This window comes from Ammodytes marinus (genome assembly GCF_949987685.1).
Source record: "Ammodytes marinus genome assembly, chromosome: 12".
Lineage (NCBI taxonomy): Eukaryota > Metazoa > Chordata > Actinopteri > Uranoscopiformes > Ammodytidae > Ammodytes > Ammodytes marinus.
Genome location: NC_137216.1, coordinates 7,321,413 through 7,343,073, shown reverse-complemented (window position 1 = coordinate 7,343,073; position 21,661 = coordinate 7,321,413). Strand labels below are relative to the sequence as shown.

At 41.3% G+C, this 21,661-nt stretch overlaps 1 protein-coding gene across 1 annotated transcript; it reads right to left on the bottom strand.

Moving 5' to 3' along the window:
* Window positions 1-19,913: 19,913 nt before the first annotated feature.
* On the bottom strand, window positions 19,914-20,717 carry lrrc3 (leucine rich repeat containing 3; the record flags this gene model as incomplete). Its single annotated transcript, XM_080037997.1, has 1 exon — window positions 19,914-20,717. One exon carries the CDS (start codon window positions 20,715-20,717, stop codon window positions 19,914-19,916), a length of 804 nt encoding a protein of 267 aa, XP_079894123.1.
* Between the last annotated feature and the right edge of the window lie 944 nt (window positions 20,718-21,661).

Here is a 21,661-nt window from a genome sequence, read left to right as displayed (position 1 = left end):
GAAATGGCATTGGCACAAGGCAATTAGATTATGTTATCAATACAATGTATTCTTTTTAATCTGTTAATGTTTCTTCTAATTTCAGATGACACACAATATGTTATATATTTGAGAGTCTTCTCTGTGTTATATGAAAACTGAAATGTACTCAGAGGGCCCATGCAAGCTACAAAATTGTTTGTTTTTTTACTAATGGGAAATGTCATTCAGAAAAAGTTGCAAGGGCATTAATGCAAGTTTGTAATACTATATCCTGTACTGCAATACATTTTAGTGCCACAGTAAAGGTGTTCTTCAGCAGTGAAGTTAATATACTTGAGACGTAGCCCTGGGCCATTCAGACGGTCCAAGTCAACAATATCCAAAGATGGCCTTTCCTTTGGGTGGCAGAAATCCATAATTGAGGTGAAAGATACATTCGTGTGCCATGGATGAGACGGTGCAATGTCATTCCAAGAATAACAAGAGTGTGCCTTGAGCTACCCTGAAATGGCTAAGGTGCAATCTAATCTGTCAGCCCATATCTTGTCTGTCAAACTTGGACTTTTTACATCCCTTAGGTCAAGACACTGCAGACCAAAAATATTGTTATTTCAAGCAAGCTAAAACAGACAAACATTAGACATATAGCGAAACATTACAAATATTCTAGTATAAAACACTTTGAGTTTTGTTTTAGTTTTTTTCATGGTGATATTCCTGAGTTAAAAAGTGTGCCCTATTCAATTGCAGTGTCGCCTTAAGACATGCCTCACGTTATTGTTAGTCGGCTATTGATTGAAGTCCATTCCTTCTAAAACCTGTAGTCATGTATAAATCACAATTACACCCACTAAACAGCCTGCCATTAATCTTTGCAGTGAGGAAGTGACTGATTGGAGCCTTAGCGATTGCATAAATAATAATTTGTCTGAAAGTTAATTTTCTATTTTTTGTGAGGGTCACCAGGCCGGGGGGAAAAAATGCACGCTTCTCTGAAATCAATAACTTTCATGAAATTGGGAACACATATACGCTTCCCAAAAAGTCATTATCATCCTCAAATAGGAATATCAATTCTCATAAAGCCGATGTAATCAAGTCAGAGAAATGGTATTGAGGCACCCTCTTAACTATGAACAACAAACCACAGAGGTATAAATGATGATGATTGAGGGTGGATTGTGATCTGTATAGGCGATTTATTGTACACGTTCTCCTTCCAGCATCTGAGGAGCTGAGACAACTTTTGTAGTCTTCAGAGACGGTGTAAGGATAACATCCTTCTGATCTTGATGATAAGCAAACTTATGTCTCATCAAAACTAGATTAATACAGTTTTTTTCGATTGCTTAAGCACGATTTTGAAAACAGGGCCCGATTTTTCAAAACACTACACACAATTAGCACTCTTAACACCCAGTTACCTTTGCAAAATGGAACACTCTTTTCAAAACTATACACTATTTTATAAAAAAACATATTTTGTCACCATATGAAACACACACTTTTCATAGTACTTAATTCTTACTGAACCAGTTACACACTGCTGTTGCTAACCTTAAACACTTTTAGTAATTCTACTTCTCAGTGATTTGAGTCATGGATTTGAGTCATGTATACAGAGAAAGTGCAAATATACAATAAGTTCACCAAACATTTGACAAGACCAATGCTGCAGACTGAGGAAAATATAATTTATTTATCTCCATACACCCAAATCAGTCAACATGGAAAATCACAACAAAACATGTTTGCAGTAGTCTGCCCAGCAAACAACAACACACATACAATACTGTATCCAGTACAGGTTACAAATGACAGATAATACTGTAAATAAATTAAAAAAATTGGATAAAGGAAAATAAAAATACGGTATAGAAAATACTAGACATTATATCCTTCCACCGCCATGCAGAGAAAAACTGGATAAGGAGAGTATGGTGGAAGGTATAGAACTGTGGACTGTGGTGTTGAAACCAGTTCTGGACCAGAGCAGCATGGTGGAATGACACATTGTCTCAAATGACAATGTATTGCGTCTGGTGCATTTGTTTACCTGCTGTGACTATGTTTTGCAATCAGTCTAAACATGTGAGTATGTGAAGTGTGTTGTAAGGGCTAATATTGGCATGACAGAGGAGGACCCCATCTCCTCTGTGGATTCAACCCCCTCACTCTCACTGTTATTCTGACTCCTTCCATTTTGGTTACTGTAAAGGCAGGTGAATTTACCTACTGCATTTGTATAGTGCTTGAACCTGATTGGAGTGTTAGAATAAAGCAATCATGTGTTTGTGCATTTGGGGGTTGTGTTTTTAATGACTGGCTCATGTGTTTGGTAGTTTGACAGTCAGTGCTTTGGAATTGCAATGAGGTGACATCATGATATACTTCTGTGTCTAATGTATTTAAGTGTATTTAGTGTTTTGCAAATCACTGTGTATTGTTTTGCAAAATGTGTGAGGCTGACTTTGTGCTTATAGTGGTGCACAAATGGGCCAAAGGTTTGCTTCTTGAGTTTAAGGTTTTGATAATTGTGTAATACTTTTGATTTTAGTGTTTGTGCGATCGTAAAAAACTGTAAAAAAACATCACTCTCTTATAGTAGTAGTAGTAGTAGTCTTTATTGGCAGACTCATGGTCCATATACAACACACATAATAAATATAGACATAAACACAAGAATATATTAAAAAAGAGACATCACAACAGAGATTTGTACCAGAGCTTCCATAAGGAAGACTGGTATCGCACACAACTACATGCAGGATTCACCAGCATCTGCACAAGACTGTTCTTGCAATCGTTTAGGCGGAGAATAAATCTGTACATTATGTGTCTCAAGAGAGCTTCAAAGGTGTAAACATTAAGTAACCTGCTGAGAGGTTTGGAGTTTGTATCGCATGTAAAAAGAGCAGATGGCTAAACTTGTTTTAGTTTTTTTTTAAGCTGGAGAAGACTGCTGATATATGCTGCATGGGTATATTTCTCAGTATGATGGATTATTTGATACAAGGTTCATGGTTTTTCAACAATAACATGGGTCCCCTGTGTGTCTAGAAATTCCCATCGTATGAGAAAAAACAACCCTCAATCTTGTATTCCACCTGCACATTTCTGAAAACCTGTTTGTTCAAAAACACATTTAGATGTATCGCCCTGTATGACATCATAAGGGGAGAAGCAACACCCCTCATACCAGCGTAACTAAGCACACCCCCAGATACCCCTGAATATAACTGGCAGTTAGATGTAAACCAACAGTTAGATTCAGGGCCAATCAAAGCAGACTGGGCTATTTGGAAGGCGGGGTTTAAAGAGAAAGGCTTTAAAACGGAGCGTTTCAGATAGAGGGGGAAAAGAGGAGATTCAACAATGGCTCTGTGAGAAATATTAATGTTTTTCTGGACAATACTGTACAGTACACCATGAAAATAGTTTTTGGTAAAATCCTAAATTACAATTTTGAACCTGAAAATGGGTATAAAATGTGACCTTTGAATGTGGCAACATGTCTTTGGTGTCCAATGATGCATATAAACAAGATCCTTGGGTCAGCAATGGTCATATCAAATAAATCAAGGGCATCCGAGGTAATGCTTATTACTGTATGATGAGATGAGAAGTGGGAACCAAGTTTGGCATTATTGAAAGCACTCGCAATCGAAAGAAAACCCCAACTTTATAAATACAGTATATGTAGGCGCCTGAGGCATGAAGAGAAGTTAAAATGCCAAGCTTCCACAGATTTCTCTAACTGTACTAGAACAATTTTCAAGCTGTAGGTTGTTCTTTCGATCATAGGGTAAATGATAAAATAGTAAAATAGTAGCAGTGTAGATGTCTGAAAAGCAATCTCTGTATTCGTATTCCATGAAGTGGATGTGAAGTTTGCTTGCCTTGCTTAAGGACAACTGTTGTGTTTCGACCTTCCCTGGCAACTCCGCTGCCATGCGCATGCCCTCCAAATGCTCAACTATTGCCAAAAGTATGATACAAGATTGATTCAAATGGAAGATACGATGTTGTCATCTAAAGCCAGTGTGATGTTTTGTCCGACTTTAAGATATGTAATGTCAATAACTTACATCAATCATCTGACATTGTTTTAACCTCTTACCAGGAACTGTTCAAGGTTTCAGCCTAATGTTTCCTCAGAAGATTATAAATGACCTGTAACAGCATATGTTTATAAAGTTATTATTGATGCCTTGGCATTAATAACCTGAACAGCCTGTGTTTCAGGAACGAAAGTAAATAAAGTAAAAAGTTTACTTTGCTTCACATTTGTTATGATGGACGTATTGTCTTACCATTAATTATCTTACATAGTCACATATAAATAAATTATCTCATTGCCGACACGGGCTAGCAAAGATCTTGTCATGACTCACGGCATGGCAGCCTCTCCTTCTCCTCTGTGTGTTGTTTGTTTTCCCTTGTCTGTCTGTTCCTCTTGTTCTCCCATTTGTTTGTCTCTGTGTTGGCATGTGGGCGTGGCTGCACTCCTGGGCAGACTGCTCCAGGTGAGGATCGTTGGCTAATTAGACCCTCTCTACTAAAGCCTCTGGACAGTCATTCGGCACCATATTGTACAACCTACCAGAGCGGTAATATTCCCGAGATCGAGATTCTTTGTTTGTTGTTTTCTTTCCACATCTCCAGTAAGAGCTAGTTGGTTACTCTGCTTTCTCTTTCCTTCCGTGCTAGTTGCCTCCGCCGTTCACCCGTTCAACTTGCCTGCCTGCAGTTTCCGGACTCTCACCAGCCCATGCTCGCTACACCACTCAGCCATCCAGTGCACCTGCCTGTCTGTACAGATCCCCGGGATTTAATAAACATTGTTCAAACTGACTTCCTGAGTTAAGCCCCTATCTCACTGGGCTGCGACAGTGTGTGACAAGTTGGAGACACAAAATTGCGACAAAATATGCAAATTAGCGACAATTTTCACTTGCAGTCTCACTGAGTTGGTTCCTCACGACACGTTTGCGAATGTCCTGCCCAACACTTGCCAGGAGGTCGCATTTATGTCTCGCGAACGTCTGGCGAGCGTCCACGACCGTCTAATTTTTGTCTCAAATCAGTCGCAATTTAGTTTCATAAGTCGCCAACCCCTCGCAAAGTTGTATCACATTGCTCGCACTTTCTGACTCGCGGAAACTAAATTGAGAAGGGTTTGCGACGTGTTGGAGACACCTGCGACCACTCTGAGACTGTTTTGAGACAGATTTGTCGCACACTTTTTTTGAACATGTTCAAAATTCATGCGACAGGACTGCGCGGCTCTGCGACTCATGCGAGGAAATTGAGACCTCCGCGAACGTTTGGAGACAGTTTAGAGACTCGCTTGCGAATGAAGTCTCCAATTTGTCGCAAACAGTCGCAGCCCAGTGAGATAGGGGCTTTAGCTTTCTGCTTCTGGGTCCAATCCCCAAGTTACACAATAGATCTTTAGGAAAGCAGGCGCTGGTGTCATGAAAACATTACCACTTTTTCTCCAAAATAGTTATTTGTAGCTTTAACTTTGTCTTTAATGTATGTGCAATCAACATGAGAATTATTGAACATCTTTGTTAAAGTTGCACGACCAATCGATATTTCTATATGAATTAAAAAACACATGCAAATTGAGTATGGATTAAAAAAGAATGTCTTCATGATATGTCCATTGATATATTAATTGTTTTTTTTTTTTATTATTATTCTTTCTGACAATTCCACACAATACACAATTTTCTCTTGCAAATATTCATACATCATACTTTGTGTTGTCCGAAGGGAGACGGAAGAAGCCAAAGGCTTATCAGGTCCCGCCCCCATAAGACCCATTAGACCGAGCATTTGTGAATCCCTTTGAATAGTACGTATTTATTATTTTACACTGTGGACACCTTTCAAAGCTGATACCGCCTTTTCAGTTTATTGTAAATATCTTGTTTTATAGTTGATGTAACGCAAGGTTATCAGTATTAATTAAATGGTTGAGCAGCCTTGTGTTTTCTCAAAGTACAAACAGTATACTAAAAGAAGAAGATAGTTAATCTTCAATGTGCCCACAATGTGTATACTGCTAGTAGATGGAATTATATTTTGGTTTTTAGAATGTCATTATAAAAATAAATAAATTGGTGATTTGGTCAGACATTAGTTGCTGGCCTTACGCGCCCCACACACATCCTACCTCTACTGCGCGTCTACCTCGCGTCTGCGTCTGACTTTTGGTCACAGACTGTGAAATCAACGTAGAGCGAGCACACATACAACCTCAGACGCACTGCTGAGGCGCGTCGGAGGCACGTCTGCAGCGACGCTCCCCTTCACCTCAGGAGGCTCGCCTATTTTTTTCTGAGAGCAGCGCGTCTCTCTCGCGTCTCTGTGCTTTAACTGATAGAGAAATACTCTGCTGACAGTCATACCAGCAGCATTCACTCTAGTTACACGTTTACCCGGTGTGTTTATTTCAAAATAAAACATCCCTCAGTCGTATACGCAAATAATCCCTTTATTTCACGATTTAATTGTGCAATCAAAATCCGAGGGATTTAAAACCTAATTTTCAATTAGTTCTGGCATTTCATTTTTGGATAAATGACACATATAGAGATCCAATATAGTGAAGAAATAAAAAAGATCATGATGAGCGCAACAGTTTTCCGTTGCTCTATCTGTGTCTACGGCCTTCTTCTTCCCCGACCACACCCCCCTCTCTCTCTCCCGTATAAATCAGTAAAGTGATTTTTGAAATACTCTGCTGAGAGTCATTGACTTCATACTGGCAGCTTTCGCTGTAGTTTCACCATTTCCTGGTGTGTCCCCTTCAAAATAAAACTTCCAACAAGCGAAAATATGGCAAAAAAAAAAAAGAAAAAAAATGGCAATGGGGCGCACGGATTACTGTCCAGACTCAATATAAATCATATGCATCATAGATGACATGAAAGAACTTCATTTTTAATGGGAATTATCTATGAAAACTCTATGTAGAAAGATAGGGCTTTTAGAAGCAGCGCTGCAGCAGCAGCTGCTGAGACGTTGCATGTGTGTCCGAGAAAAGTCCGAGAGAGGCAGCAGTAAGGTAACGCGACGCGCTCCAGAGGTAGACGCAGGATGTGTGTGGGGCGCGTTATAGAAAAGCATCTGAAACAATATTAAGACGCTAGAGCCAAAAAGCTGAATACTTAAGCAGGTCCTGCTTTGCTCAATTCTGACAATTTACCAAGATCAGGTTGTCCCTTTCCTCTTCAGATTTAGAAGAGGTCATCCATGCTTTTACTTTCTCCAGACTTGATAATTGCCACGCTTTTACAGTAATTATTGTATCAGCAGGCAAAACTTTGCCTAATTTAAAGTGCTATCTCAATACTTTTAACACGTACTAAACAAAGCCATCACATCACACCAAACCCTGCTGCCCTTCGATTTGTCATCTGCTTTACAGCATGTTTTAGAGAAAGAACATCAAAGATAACCTTAAATTGATTAAGTGCACCCCGTCACAAGTTTGTAATGCATTCAGGTCACCCTAACACAGAAACTTATTTTCTTTTTCTTACCTTTTGTGAAATGTACGTCTTGTGAGCTTCACCTTCTATGCAGATTGATATCATACATATATTATTTGTGTGGTAGTCTTTTTCAGCCCTTCAACCTTACCTCCCCAGACATTTCATTAGGTACATCTTGCTTGTGCTGTTTATTTGACTCCTTTTTGTCATCAGAACTGCCTTAATTCCTTCTGGCATAACTTTAATAAGTTGCCGGAAACATTCCTCAGAGTTTGGGGTTCATATTCTGATGATAGCATTGCATAGTTGCAGCAGATTTGTCGGCTGCACATCCATTAATCAAATCCCCTGTTCCAGCACATCCCAAAATTGCTCAATTGGATTGAAATCTGGAAACGGTGAAGACCATTTGAGCACAATTAAATCAATGTAATTTGCAAGAAACCAGTGCGAGATTATTTGAATTTAAATGACATGGTCCGTCATATTGTTGGAACTCATTGGAAGATCGGTACACAGTTTACAGTGAAGTAATGGGTGGGTGGGGCATTTTAACAATCATCAATTCTGCTCTTCAACAAAGGCGGTCGCATACTCTGTTCCCTCCCGTGCCCTTATCTCCCCTGCTCTGCTCTCTGTCTTGTGCTGTCTTGTCAACATCTCTGAGCCTCTCTGTGCATATTCCTCCGAAACCTAAATTATGGATCTGATCAACTGGGGTCTTTCTGCAATGGATCAAATTTTCTCAACGAGAAAAGGGGGCAGAGGAGAAGCCCCCTGTCCTGATGGAACCTTTGTGGCTGGATACACCTGGGACTCGTGGGGGAGTTGGAACCCGATGTGTCTTGCAATACTTTCCATTGAGGACGTCGAAGATATCTACGTGATTGGGTTTATGGTAACAGGGTTCCTGCTGTTTGGAGTTGGCGGGTTCCTGTTCTACCGCAACGTTAATAAGGCGTTGGCAGCACATCCGGCCATTGATAAGCTGCCCGTCTTCGAGGGCTTGTGCCGGGTTGTCAATGCACAGACTCAAGCATTAAGCAAGGTGAATCGCAAGCTGGAAGTGATTCCCAGACTTTCTCGCAAGGTGGATAAAATCTGGGGTGGCATGGGCAGACCGTAGGCGCTTGAAGAAGGCCACTGGATTTCGGCTTTTTGGATTACAAACCAGTGACTCTAAGACAGGCTGCACATTCCAGCGCCTAGTCTCACTCGCAAAACAAATTTGCAATCTCTTGATTTGGCTCCCTGCACCGACCTTGGTAGGTGCTATCTCTTCTCTCTCCGGGATGTTTATGCAGAAAGACGCTCTACCCCCCTCCCTCCCATGACCTAATCTCCCGTGAACTCTATCTCTGCCTGGGCCTCGAGGTCGTCTCCATGGAATCGCTCATACCACCTGGCGCATGAAGACTCCCGTTATGTCTGGACAGATTTAGATAAACGGAACACACATACACACACACGTAGACACATAGCACACATGACCCTGACCACTCAAGCCTTCTTGACTCCGTGCCCCCTCTCCCTCCCTCGTTGTCTTTCCCTGTTGTTCTCCATTTCCTTCTATGATAAAGAGGGGCACGGCACTGCTGCGACCCTACAGTTACACTCTCTCCTGTCCACCCATGTTATTGTCACTGTCATTATATGTTTCTTGGCGAGGTGTGAACTGGAAGGCAAATTTCATTGTTCTGTAACGGTGCATATGACCAAAAAAATAAACCTGAAACCTGAAACCTGAATTGGTACTAATGGGCCCAAGATAATACCCCTCACACCAATTCAAAACCACCAGCAGCCTGACATGTTGATTCAATGCAGGATGTATCCATGCTTTCATTTTGTTTACACCAGATTCTGAATCTATCATTTGAATGTCACAGTGGAAAGCAAGACCCATTCAAGCAGGCAATGTTTTTCTATTCTTCTATTGTCCACTTTTGGTGAGCCTGTGTCAATTGCAGCCTCAGTTACCTTTTCTCAATTGCTACTAGTACAGCCCATCTTATCATGGTTTGTACATGCAGTGCATTCAGAGAAACTCTTCTGCATAGCTTGGTTGGAACAAGGGGTTGTTTGAGTTACTGTTTCCTTGCTATTAGATTGAATGTCACAGCGCTTATCACAGGTGGATGTTTGCTAAATGATGTAAGTAATACTTATGATGTCATATGGGGATATTAATCTGACTGGGGTTTTTGAACACAGATTTTCAGAAAGGGGGAGGTGGAGAAAAGGAGATAGGGATGTTTATTCTCATACCTTGGGAGTTTCTAGACAACGGGGACCCATAATAATGTTGAAACAATATAGAAAAGTATATTTTGAATAACATATGACCTTTAAAGTTTATGATGGTTTCATTGGTTCAACCATCAATTTCATAACAATGAAGGAAAAACTAAATTATATAAGTCTTATTGTATAATCGTCATAACTATGGAATGTATTATAACGTGCAAAATGTATAGTATCCATCACAGAAAACACTCATAACCATATAGGGCCTTGAAAAGGTGGTTTTTCAATGTTTTGACAGAAAAGGCTCAAGGTCCTCCAAACAAGGAGGAATAACACCCTCTTTTTCTTGTCTTCCTCAAGAGAAGAATCAGGCTATTTCGTTTAATTTGAATGATATATCAATGAACAGATGGTTCTGAGGGCAAACGGCCAGGATAAGCAAGCACAGGAAGGCAAGCGATGGGGCTATATTTCAGCCCACGATGTCGTTCTACATGTTAATCAGGAGAACAAAAGATTATACTCTCAATGTAGGCAACAAAAACACAGTGATGTAGCAGGCCAAGAAAATACATAAAGCAATATAGAAAAAACCTGAATGGCACATATTAAGACTAGCCAAGCATTCTCTATTCTCAGGCACGTGCAGACATACAGTTTACCTCAGAAGTGGCTCGGTGCACCTGCCGTTTAGTATATTAGAGACAAAGTGTCTTTTTCCTGACGAGTCCCCCCGCGCGGTTACTTGATAGATTCCTGTTTCTGCACAGCATGCTCTGCGGAACAGATATATTGATTGAATCAACACTGGACCATTGGAGATGCCCTCTATACCTTCCTCCCTCCTGGTTTCCCTTTGGCAGAGTTAATATATATATATATAAGCAAAGAACACACACACGCCGACTTGCACGCACACACGAGCATTGTTCTCACAAGCAAGCATGACAAGATGCTTTGAGACAGGCATCAGGTGTGTGGCCAAACAGCAAATTTAAATTGATTAGTGCAGTCTATATGCTCGATCTGTTTACCAGCTGCAATGTGCAGAGTTCTCGTTACGGAGGGTTACAGAATAGTACACCTTGTAAAAATGTGAGACAAATGTACACTTTATTTATTTGCATGTATCATTTAATTAACTATGGCGTGTGTAGTGTTTGATCAAAGACTCCGTCGTAGGTTTGTTTAAAATACATACATTATGTTTAGATCTTCAGCACATATCAGGAATTAAAGGACATACGTTCTTCCTAAAAATCCATCAGACAGCTTCAGCTAATTCAGAACGCTGCTGCTCAAGTCCTCATCCAAAAAACAATCAGTGCACCATATGTATCTGGAAAAAACTCCAACAAAACTTGAGGTGTGCTGCACAACTCTCAGCTCTTATAAATCAAAGATTCCCTTTTAACCTGTACGTTTTTCATTTTGGTTTTATTATCTCTTAAATGCATTTCAGTATTTATATGTATGCCCCTGTGAAGCACTTTGACTTGCCTTGCGTTTGAATTGTGCAATATAGATAAACTGGCCTGGCCTTGCTTAACAGCAGTTCTGCCAATCCAGACATACATATATTTATTTCATGTTTTTCACAAATTGCCGTTTATATATGCATCCTCCTGCCCCTCTTACATCCTCTGCACGTCCAAGCCTATTCCCTTCTCGTGCATGGTTTGGGGGTAAGGGTCCACATATTCAATTATGAGGTGCTATAGGTTGTGAGCAAGCACGGCTATGAGCTCAACAGTTTGACTCATGCGGCATCCACAATAATACTGGCCTGCTGCAATTAATTGTTTCCTTTCTATTCATCATAGCCCTGACCCTTTTCCCAACCTTATCCAGGTTAGTAGTTATTGTGATTTCAATCATGGTCAATATGACAACACTTATTGTTACTATGGTAACAGCAGGTGCAGCGTTATATAGGGCCAAGCTATTCTGGAGGCAGCAAATACCAATAGAGCAGCTGCTTCGTCAGAGCTGGAGCAACAGGTTCATCTGATCACACTGCAGTAAAACTGATATAATGTTTAATAAAGAAGCATGCCAGCAGGACACACTAATGTGTTACCTGTTAAAGTTGGAGTTGTGCCCATCCCCATTATCTCTAAACTGCTCTTTCATTTGTCTTTGCAATGTTTTAAAACGGACCTGCTGACAAAAATACAGAAAATTACCATACACAGACTCATGCGGAATAGCTGTCGGAGCTAAGTACAGTGGGAAATACATACATTTTTCCCGTGGCTTCTTCCCAATAAAAGACACCCTATGTTTCCCTGTTTGAATACTTTGAATGAGAAGCAATTTCACTAAGAACAGAACGGTGTCAATGAAATAAAAGCATGCTGGTTTACATGCAGCCATTGTGAATCCCGGATTCTGAACCAGTTACTAACTATGACAACAGAGAGGTAATTATTGAATGTAAAAAAACTATAAATGGTATCAAAACTAAAATTGTGATTTCATGAAAATCGTACGTATTATAAAATTTTAATTGGTCTTGACTACAATGTTTACCTTTAACATAGCCATACTGTAGTTATCATCTACAGATACTGTAGCAAGCAAGAAAAACAAACATAATCCTGCATTTTTTCAAAATCGTCCATTTTTTACCATTGGTCATTGAGTTGGTTGAAGAAGGAACTGAAGACTGTTGTCGGAAGCGGGACTTATCAGCTATACCAGCATGGATGAGCAAACTCTGACTGAATGTTTGTGTCAAATGAAGGGAGATAGCTCTGCAGATATCATCATTAGAAGAGTCAATGGATTGGTCACTCATGTTGAGTCACTGTTTCTTAGTGTCACTCTTTTATTTCAGGTCCACACAGAGCGCTCACAAAAAAACTATTGAAAAGACGTTGTCAGCACTTGCATGTCAGATTCATGAAAGGAAACTCTGAAGGTGTACAATGCGTAAATTAGGTGCTGCCAAAATGTCAAGTAAAAACAAGTATGCAAAACCCTGATTCAAATAAATGCAATAACTCCAGCTAGTTTGTTGAGAGTCAGTGAATTAATTACCGGAGAAGGCAAGGACAAGGGAAAAGGAAAGAAAGACATTCCGTCTAATACAGTGCTTTGGTGAAATTGTATTCCTAATAAAAGGTATTCTGGTATGTAGAAACAGAAAAACAAAAAGTCTTGGAAAATATCTTTTATTGTCAAATGCTGGTAAGGTCGTCCATTGAAATCCAGAAAAACAAAACAAACCAAGCACATAGTAATTACTGAGATGAACAGAAAAATGGTTATGAATATCACAAAGTTATTTGAGCCCTTTCATTTCCGTCAAAGAAATATACAGCTCTTAGACCGATATGAATATACTGTACATGAAAGACATTGACCATTACAAGCTCCTGTAGACATCCAAACATTTTAGGATGGGTTTTCGCCAAAGTCATATTTTACAAAGAATAATGACACAGATGGGATGTGCATTCCCTTGCATTGTAAAAGTCGTAGACACATTGATCCGCATGAAATGTATCACGTGACTGCACAGACAGATGGACTATTATGGACAAATAGTGTTTCAAAAAATGATCATTTTGACAGATATAGTATGCAAAATCAACAGTTCTATCTAAATTATGTCATGTCGTTTTTTTAGTTTATTTAAACCTACTTGAACTACTGGATGAGTTGGATTTACCGTAGGCCGACACCTACTGTAGGTCGACACCTAAAAGCATGTAACATCATCTTTCAAAAAATGTTCTCACTGTCTTCCGGCACTCGTTCTTGTACTTTTTTTTATTGTCATTGGATTTTTTTTCAATTTAATTTTGAAAAATCCTCGTCTTTTACACCTTAATGACTCAGCTACCCAGCACTACACAGACACTGGTTAGAAGTTAGTTCTGCATTAGTGGACAGGGACAGGGCTTGACACTATGTGGTCAAAGTTAGCGCACAGTGCTGTGGTGTAGAACTTCCAGAGAGTAGGCACTTGGACATAATCAACTCCTGACCAGGAATATAACCTATTAGTCGAAATTGAGTTAGTGTCCAATGTGCTATGCAACAATCTAAGCAATATAAATGATGGTGATGGTATTTCAATGTGGTTAATTGATCTCTTTGTGGTTTGCTGAAGTAGTTCACAAAAATGTACAACAACAATAACATTACACTTCTGGGTGTTGACATTTAACAAAAATACTTTCAAACATACATAAATACAATTCTATCTCTGAAAATGTTTAGTTTAGAAAGCTGCAATAATTAATAATTGTATATTAAAGTTATTAGCAATGCCTTTTTAAACCTGACTTAAACTGCCTCTGAACTTCTTTCTGTGGTGGACAGCATAAAACACCTATTCGATCTTGCAGATGCACAGGTGGAGTAAACATATTAACAAAGTCACCTATGACACCTGGGTGACCTGAGAGCATCTACTGTATATTCCGGTGTCACCAGAGGATTTGTCCCAACTGGATCTTCCTGTGAAATCTGAGAAATTAGAGTGAAAGAGAACTCTCGCAGTCATCCCAAATTCATCGAACCGTAGTTACATACATAAGCCACTGGATGTCTTCTCCAAAAACGTGACGAGGAGTACCCCGCAAATGAATAGCTCGAAGCCGCAGACAAGCGGCTGTCACCACAGGATGAGGAACATCAACATTTACCCTGCAGAACCGAGCAATGGTGCATGATGAAGACCAGGGAGCAGGGGCGCACATGTCCTGAAGAAGAACCCCGTTCAAGGCAGTTCATGGTAAAGCCATACTCCTGGTAGAGTGGCACTTAACGGCCAAGGGCACGGGAACCCCTTTGCTCTATATCAGGGGTCTCCAACACGTCGATCGCAAGCTAGCAGGTTTTCAGTAGCTCGCCTGATAGGTTGACCAACTGTGTAGTAAAAACACTGTGTTTTTTTTTGTTTGTTTTTTAAGTTAAAAATCTGACGAAGGTAAATGCACCTCTTCCCATGGTCGAAACTTCGCGAAGGGCCGCAATTTGCGGTAAATAAATGTTCACATGTGTCTCAAAGGGTTTCTCTATCAGTGTGTGTCTGTGTGTGTGCGGCTCTGCTTGCGGCCATGCGTGACTACGGCATGAACGCGGGAGAGTAAACGAGCAGAAGCAAGCTGTCATTGAACTGGTGGCCATAATAAACGCAGCGCGGTTCTATGGGGATATGTAGCTGAACAGAAATAAGTGCTGTGTAAAGCTAGAACAGTTTTTAGACTCCACATCACCGTGGCAACACAACCTATCTATCAGCTCAAACAGCGCAGAGAAAAGTTTGAAGAATGCTTGAGTGTGTTGGCCCAGGCACCTTTCAGTAAGTTTACAGAAGTGCCACACTGTTACTGTCTTTGACCTTTGGATAAATGTATTTAGTCATTTTAAAGGTAAAACACATTGTATTTATTATTTTAACTATTGAGTTATTTGTAAAACAGCCTGCTAGTGTAGCCATACAAGATTTATTTTCTGAATTTTCAATGCTGCTTTATTTTTATGTTTTAAATTGGGAAATACATGTTCCAAAATGGTAGTGGTATTTAAAGAGAAATCAAGCTGGTAGGCTAATAATAACCATTAATGAATAATAGGCTATCACATCACAGTAGGCCTATTGTCCACAATAATCGCACAACAGCCCCCCATCCAAAAAGGAACTTTAAAAAGTTACAACTGTAAGGTCAGTTGTCTGTTTTATTCAAATAAGCAGTTGTTTATTTCTGTAGTGCATATTGGCATCTTTGAGCAAAATACCCCGAAAATGTTTGTCGCCTGGCCGGTGAACACCTTGACTTGCGGTCACAATAACAAGTCTAATATAGACATTGTCATGTCAATTTTCAGTGATGTGGCCCACAAAAAGTGTAAAGTAATGTTTTCTTGGACCTTTGATGGGAACTTATTTATGATAAGCATTGGGTATTGCAATTGCACACGTGTACAAACAGAAGCTTCATTCATTTGATGTGTGCTATGTAAATAAATATAAGTGATTTGATACAAGTAGCTCTTGGCCACTTACATTTTTTCAAAGTAGCTCTCAGTTGAAAAAAGGTTGGAGACCCCTGCTCTATATCATTCAAGATTGCATCCACAATTAGTGGAGGGGTCTCTGTTTGGACAGCGCAGCCCACTCCCTGCAGCCTCCATAAAAGACAAAGAGATTATCTGTCTTACGTAAACTGGTTATCGCATCCATGTATGCCTTAAGCGCCCACACCGACCACAGCAGGTCTGACATTTTATCTGCACCCTGGTGAGCCTGCATGCTGAGAAAACAACTCCTGACCCATCTACATGCCAGCACAATCACGCCTGGCTCACTGACAAGACATGGAGTTCCCCCACTCATTTTGCAGACACAATGGCAAGAGTCAGTGGCTCAATTGGTGGTAGACACAAGGCCCTCAGGACTATGTTCAAGTCCCAGGGGGTCGTGGTAGTTGAAGCCACCAGGCTCTCTTCAAAAACTACCTGACTGACTAGGTAGTTAGGTAGTGGGACACTACCGTCTGGTTATCCACCCTCGCATGTGTGGCCGAAATAGGAAGCAGCTCTCCAGCTGTTCAACACAGACTGCAGGAAGTGCAGTATTAAAGCCATTGAGCAGGTCTCTGGAACTTTTCCCTGTGACTCTTGCCCTGTTTGCATAGATCATTCTATTGGAAAGTACCAGTGGAGTCAAAATAGTATTGACCACCGACTGGTCACAAGATACTGTATTAGGAGTGGCTCCTGGCTATCAGGGCCAACATGCACCACCACAGACAACTGTGATTCAGCTGCCATATATGTTGGCCTACCTGAGACAGAAGGTCCGGTCTCAAATAGAGGGACTGTGTCACTCCGTTGAGGAGCTTTAGAAAAGCGTGGAACCATGGCCTTCCCAGCCAATGTGAAGCCACCAGAAGTAGGCTGCATCCGCAATGCTGGAACCCATTGTGTAGGAGGGCTTTGATCTCAGTGAATTCAGTTGAAAGAGTATCTACTTTGGTAGACAGACTTCCCATGGGGTCCACAAGAAATGACAGAGGCACAGTATCTAGACCAACAACCGAAAGGGTCAGCTCCGGTCAGCCCTCCACTTCAGCCAACCTGCGCTAACCGAAGGCTATGCTGTCTACACACACACAGACACCCAACCAGGTGAAAACACCTGTTGGTTGAGGGGTTGAAATGGAAACATGCACTCTACTACTCAGCACCATTGGCCATGTTAACAACACAACATAAGGCTACTGACAACATGAGCTGGCATGGCGAGTCACGGCTGGCTGTAGGGTGAAGATGACGGAAATTAAACTCATGTGGATAAAGAAACACTTGAAACACAAGCGATGAGTTAATCCTACAATATAAGCAACCAACATTTTTTGTTTTGTTACCCGACTATAGCAGGAACAGATCCTGATGATGATTCCAGCTAATCTTTATGGTCCAGTCTCACTGTTCTGATCAAAGAGTAAGCAACTGTTGTTAGCAATGAAAAGCTCTGAGCAACCAACTTCATAATACCCAGACAGGATGACCAGTAAAGCCCCTATCTCACTGGGCTGCGACTGTTTGCGACAAGTTGGAGACTGCATTCGCAAACGAGTCTCTAAACTGTCTCCAAACGTTCACGGAGGTCTCAATTTCCTCGCATGAGTCGCAGAGCCGCGCAGTCCTGTCGCATGAATTTTGAACATGTTCAAAAAAAGTGTGCGACAAATCAGTCTCAAAATAGTCTCAGAGTCGTCGCAGGTGTGTCGCACGCGTCGCAAACCCTTCTCAATTTAGTCTCCGCGAGTCAGAAAGTGTGAGAAGTGTGAGACAACTTTGCAAGGGTTTGGCGACACATGAAACTAAATTGCGACTGCTTTGAGACAAAAATGAGACTGGCATTCCGTTCGTGAGACACTCGCCAGACGTTCGTGAGACATAAATGCGACCTCCCGGCAAGGACATTCGCAAACGTGTCGTAAACAGGTCGTAAGTAGCAACTCAGTGAGACTGCAAGTGAAAATTGTCGCAATTTGGCATATTTTGTCGCAATTGTGTGTCTCCAACTTGTCGCAAACAGTCGCAGCCCAGTGAGATAGGGGCTTAAGGCAAGTCAAACATCTGGTAAGATCTTTTTTCCCCAGGAGTTGGTGCTGACCAAAATATGACTAAAAAGCGTGTGGAAATTCATCATTCATCATCATTGCACATCAGTGGTTTGTACTATGGCTCAACAAAACGGTCAGTTCTTCAGGGGACTAATACTTTTGATCCTGGTAGTTTTTGTGAAGAAATTTTGTTTCTGTGTGCAAAGTCAAATAATGTAATGATCCAAAATAAAAGTAGGATGTTTGGAAAAGCTGTGTTAAAAATGTCTTGCTCTGTTTGACAGCACTTTAAAAAAAAAAATTATTTTGATGGGGGGACCAATAATTTTGTACTCAACTGTAGGGGAGAACGGGGTAATTTGTCACACGGGTTGGTTGTCACAATCGTTATATCTTGGAACCAGAAGGCGCTGTCTGTGAAATTTTGGTATGTAAATATCCAGAATTGGGATCAGAGGTCACCTACATAGTCTTCCTTGGAGTTGGACTGCTGAATTTGAGGTGAGACAACTGTTTGTGTTTTTCATGTCAAATTGAAAATATTTAGCTCCTCAGTATTTTTCTTCTAGGCTTTTACACAATGGGTTTATAACAAAACACTTGTTACCCATACAAAGTGTGAAGGGTAAACTATAGTTTAGATTGTGATTAGCAAGCTAATTAGTTGTCAGATGGTTGTTGGCCTTGATGCTAGCAAGAAATTCAAGTTGGGGTTGGTCGTCAAATTTTTTGGGGGGTTGGTTGTCACATGTTATCTCAAGGCTGCAGCCAGAAAAGGAACCCAACAACGAAAGAAATTGTCAAGCTGTCTCCTCACTGACACCCCAGAGAAGGAAAGAATAGAGCAGGAAAAGGCAGCTAGCATGCAAAAGAAAAAAGGGAAACAAAATCAAAACAACCCAGTGCATCCCAAACTAGACCAGCTGCCAAGGCTACAGTAAGTTATGTAGGCCTATTTGTCAACTTGACAATGCAATTAAACTTTCTAATTTAGTTCTACTTGCTTGCCTTCTTTTTAAGATTATTCCCATTAAGATAACATTGTGACAAACAACCCCATAGTGTTTGACAACCGACCCCTTGATGGGGTTGGTTGTCACAATGTGTAAGGGTGTCTTTGATGATTAATTTCTTCTTTATTACAATAAGATAGAAAAAGTGAGGGGTACACATTTCAAGCCAACACCTTAAGCTTCAATTTAATGTAGGAATGACTATTGAAAGATGTTTAGGTGATAAGCAATGCTCACTAGAGTAAAAATTGTGCCTACTTACCCCGTTCTCCCCTATATAATCACACAAACATATCTCACCCTGTCTGAGAAATATTTCACCTAGAGCCTTCCATTGCTGGGATATATTGCCAATATCAATATTGCTCCCTTTTTAACCATGGCAGGGGACGCTAAAATGCTTGTTTACATTATTTTTGGGATGGACCAAAACCCCATTAGAGCTGCAAGTGTATGGCCACTATTCCATGATGAAATTGTACGGAGTAAACTTATTTACTGTGTCAGTTGTTGCAAGTGTAAGGTTTATTGAAGGCACCTTAAAAATCCCATAACCGTGACAGTGAGAAATGTACTGTAGAGCGTACATCAATAAATAAAAAGTAACTGGCTGACACAGTTGTCGTCCTCATTCGTCTCTGTCCAACTTCAATCACGATGTGGATCGACACCAGCATGTGAACATTTATCTGTCCAGTCTGGATCTATCATCTCTCATTAAGGGAATGTGAGTTTTAGAAGTATGTTGTGCATTTTGTGCTATCACTGTTGCCCTGTTTGGTTTTAGAGACAGATTTGCTCATACTTCAAATCAAATCGAACAGGTGTTTTGGAATAATACAACATACATCATTTTGGAGACTGAATACAATTTAAGTTACTCATTTTAGTAACTCAAATAATGTGCTAAAAAATATGGTTGTTATGTGTTCCAACTGCTTTTTAGTCATTGTGTACATCGTCACACATTTACTCGCATATTTACACACACACACACACACACACACACACACACACACACACACACACACACACACACACAGCATATCCCCCTGGAGCCTCATACGGCCCTGCTAGAGAATAGTGCTGATGGTGTCAAAGTCCTTGCTGATCTGTGAGCTGCTGGGCAGTGACTTGAGGTACTCCAGGTGTCTCCTCGCATCCTCCTGATTGTGTCTCACGTAGTAGATGACGTACGCGATCACCATGGTGAACCATCCGAACATGGTGACGAACATGGCTATGTCCGTGGTCTTGTGGTGAAAGTTGCAGAAGTTGATCCCAGAGTCCAGCACCTGGATGAGGGGTTTGCCCGCGTACTCCTCCTGCTCGGCCGTGTGGCAGATCACCTCGTTCACCGTGTCGGGGTCCAGACGCAGCTCCCTCAGGACCTCCTGCAGCGTACACTCACAGTGCCACGGGTTGTTGGAGAAGCTGATTTTGGCCCTCAGACGAGCGAACGCCTCTTTGGGGACACTCTGTATGCGATTGTTGGACAAATCCAACACGAGAAGGCTGTCGGAAACGCCCTGGAAAGCTCCCACGTCCACAGTTTCGATGTTGTTGTTGGACAGGTCCAGCTCCTGAAGGTAGTGCAGCTCTTTGAAGGCGTGGCTGGGGATGTGGGTGATGTGGTTGGACGCCAACAGCAGGACGACAGTGTCTCTCGGAAGGTCCGGCGGGATCCTCTCCAAGTTGCGAGACAAGCACTGGACCACAGTCATGCCGCTCTTCTCCATACAGTGACAGCTGCTGGGGCAAGCCATCACCGGTGCGCATTCCATGAAGAAAAATCCAAAGAGGAAGGCCCATAAGAGGGCAAAGCCATCAATTATGAGGGATTTCCTGGGCATACCAGGCCTCTCTGTGCCCTGCATATTCAGCAGCGACCTCCAACAAGACGAACATAAATCATAGTTTCACCTGTTTCTTGGCATTCAATGGTGATGCCTGCAACTGCATTGGCTTTTGCAGTGCCAACAATATCAGTCCAGATACACAAACATTAGGTCTTATCTTGAGAGAACCCTGTCAATATGAATTAATAGAGCTTCATATTTTCTAATAAAAATACATGTCAAATGCACTCCTCCAAAGAATCGGGCTGCTTGCTGAACATATTCCAGCAGGGAACTGTGATCTCAGTTTTTATTGTGAGGACGTTGAATGCTTCATTAGACGTGGGCCAGACGACACTGGAAGCCACATGACGTATTGTGCACTGCAAAGACACAAAGAAGAAATAGTGTTACTTTAACAGAACACATACATGATTTGTTCTTAAGTGCAGCAATACTTCTTGTAGCCTTATTGTACACACTCATCCAGCCAAGGACCACTGGCAAATTAAGTCTAAGTGCCCAGGCACATTTTTGGGCACATGATAAGAATAACTGAGGGCTCCACTAGAATAACCCCATCTGTCCTGCTGGAGGATAATGGCTTCGGGGCTGCTGCACACCCTCTGGTGGGCTAAACTGATCACACAGTGAAACCTCTCGCTGTGTTCGAGGTCATGCGTCCCACGGTTCCTCTTTTTCTTTTTTTCACTTTTTGTCTTTGGCAAGGTCTCCATATTTGGGAGCCACACACACACCCACACAACATCGGATGGACAAGTCTTACATTCACATCGGTCTGAGCTCAGCTGGAGGTGGACAGATTCATGTGGCATGGCTGAAATACCCCGTGGATAGTGGCACCACTATTTCATCAACAGTAGATAGATAGATAGATAGATAGACAGACAGACAGACAGACAGACAGACAGACAGACAGACAGACAGACAGACAGACAGACAGACAGACAGATAGATAGATA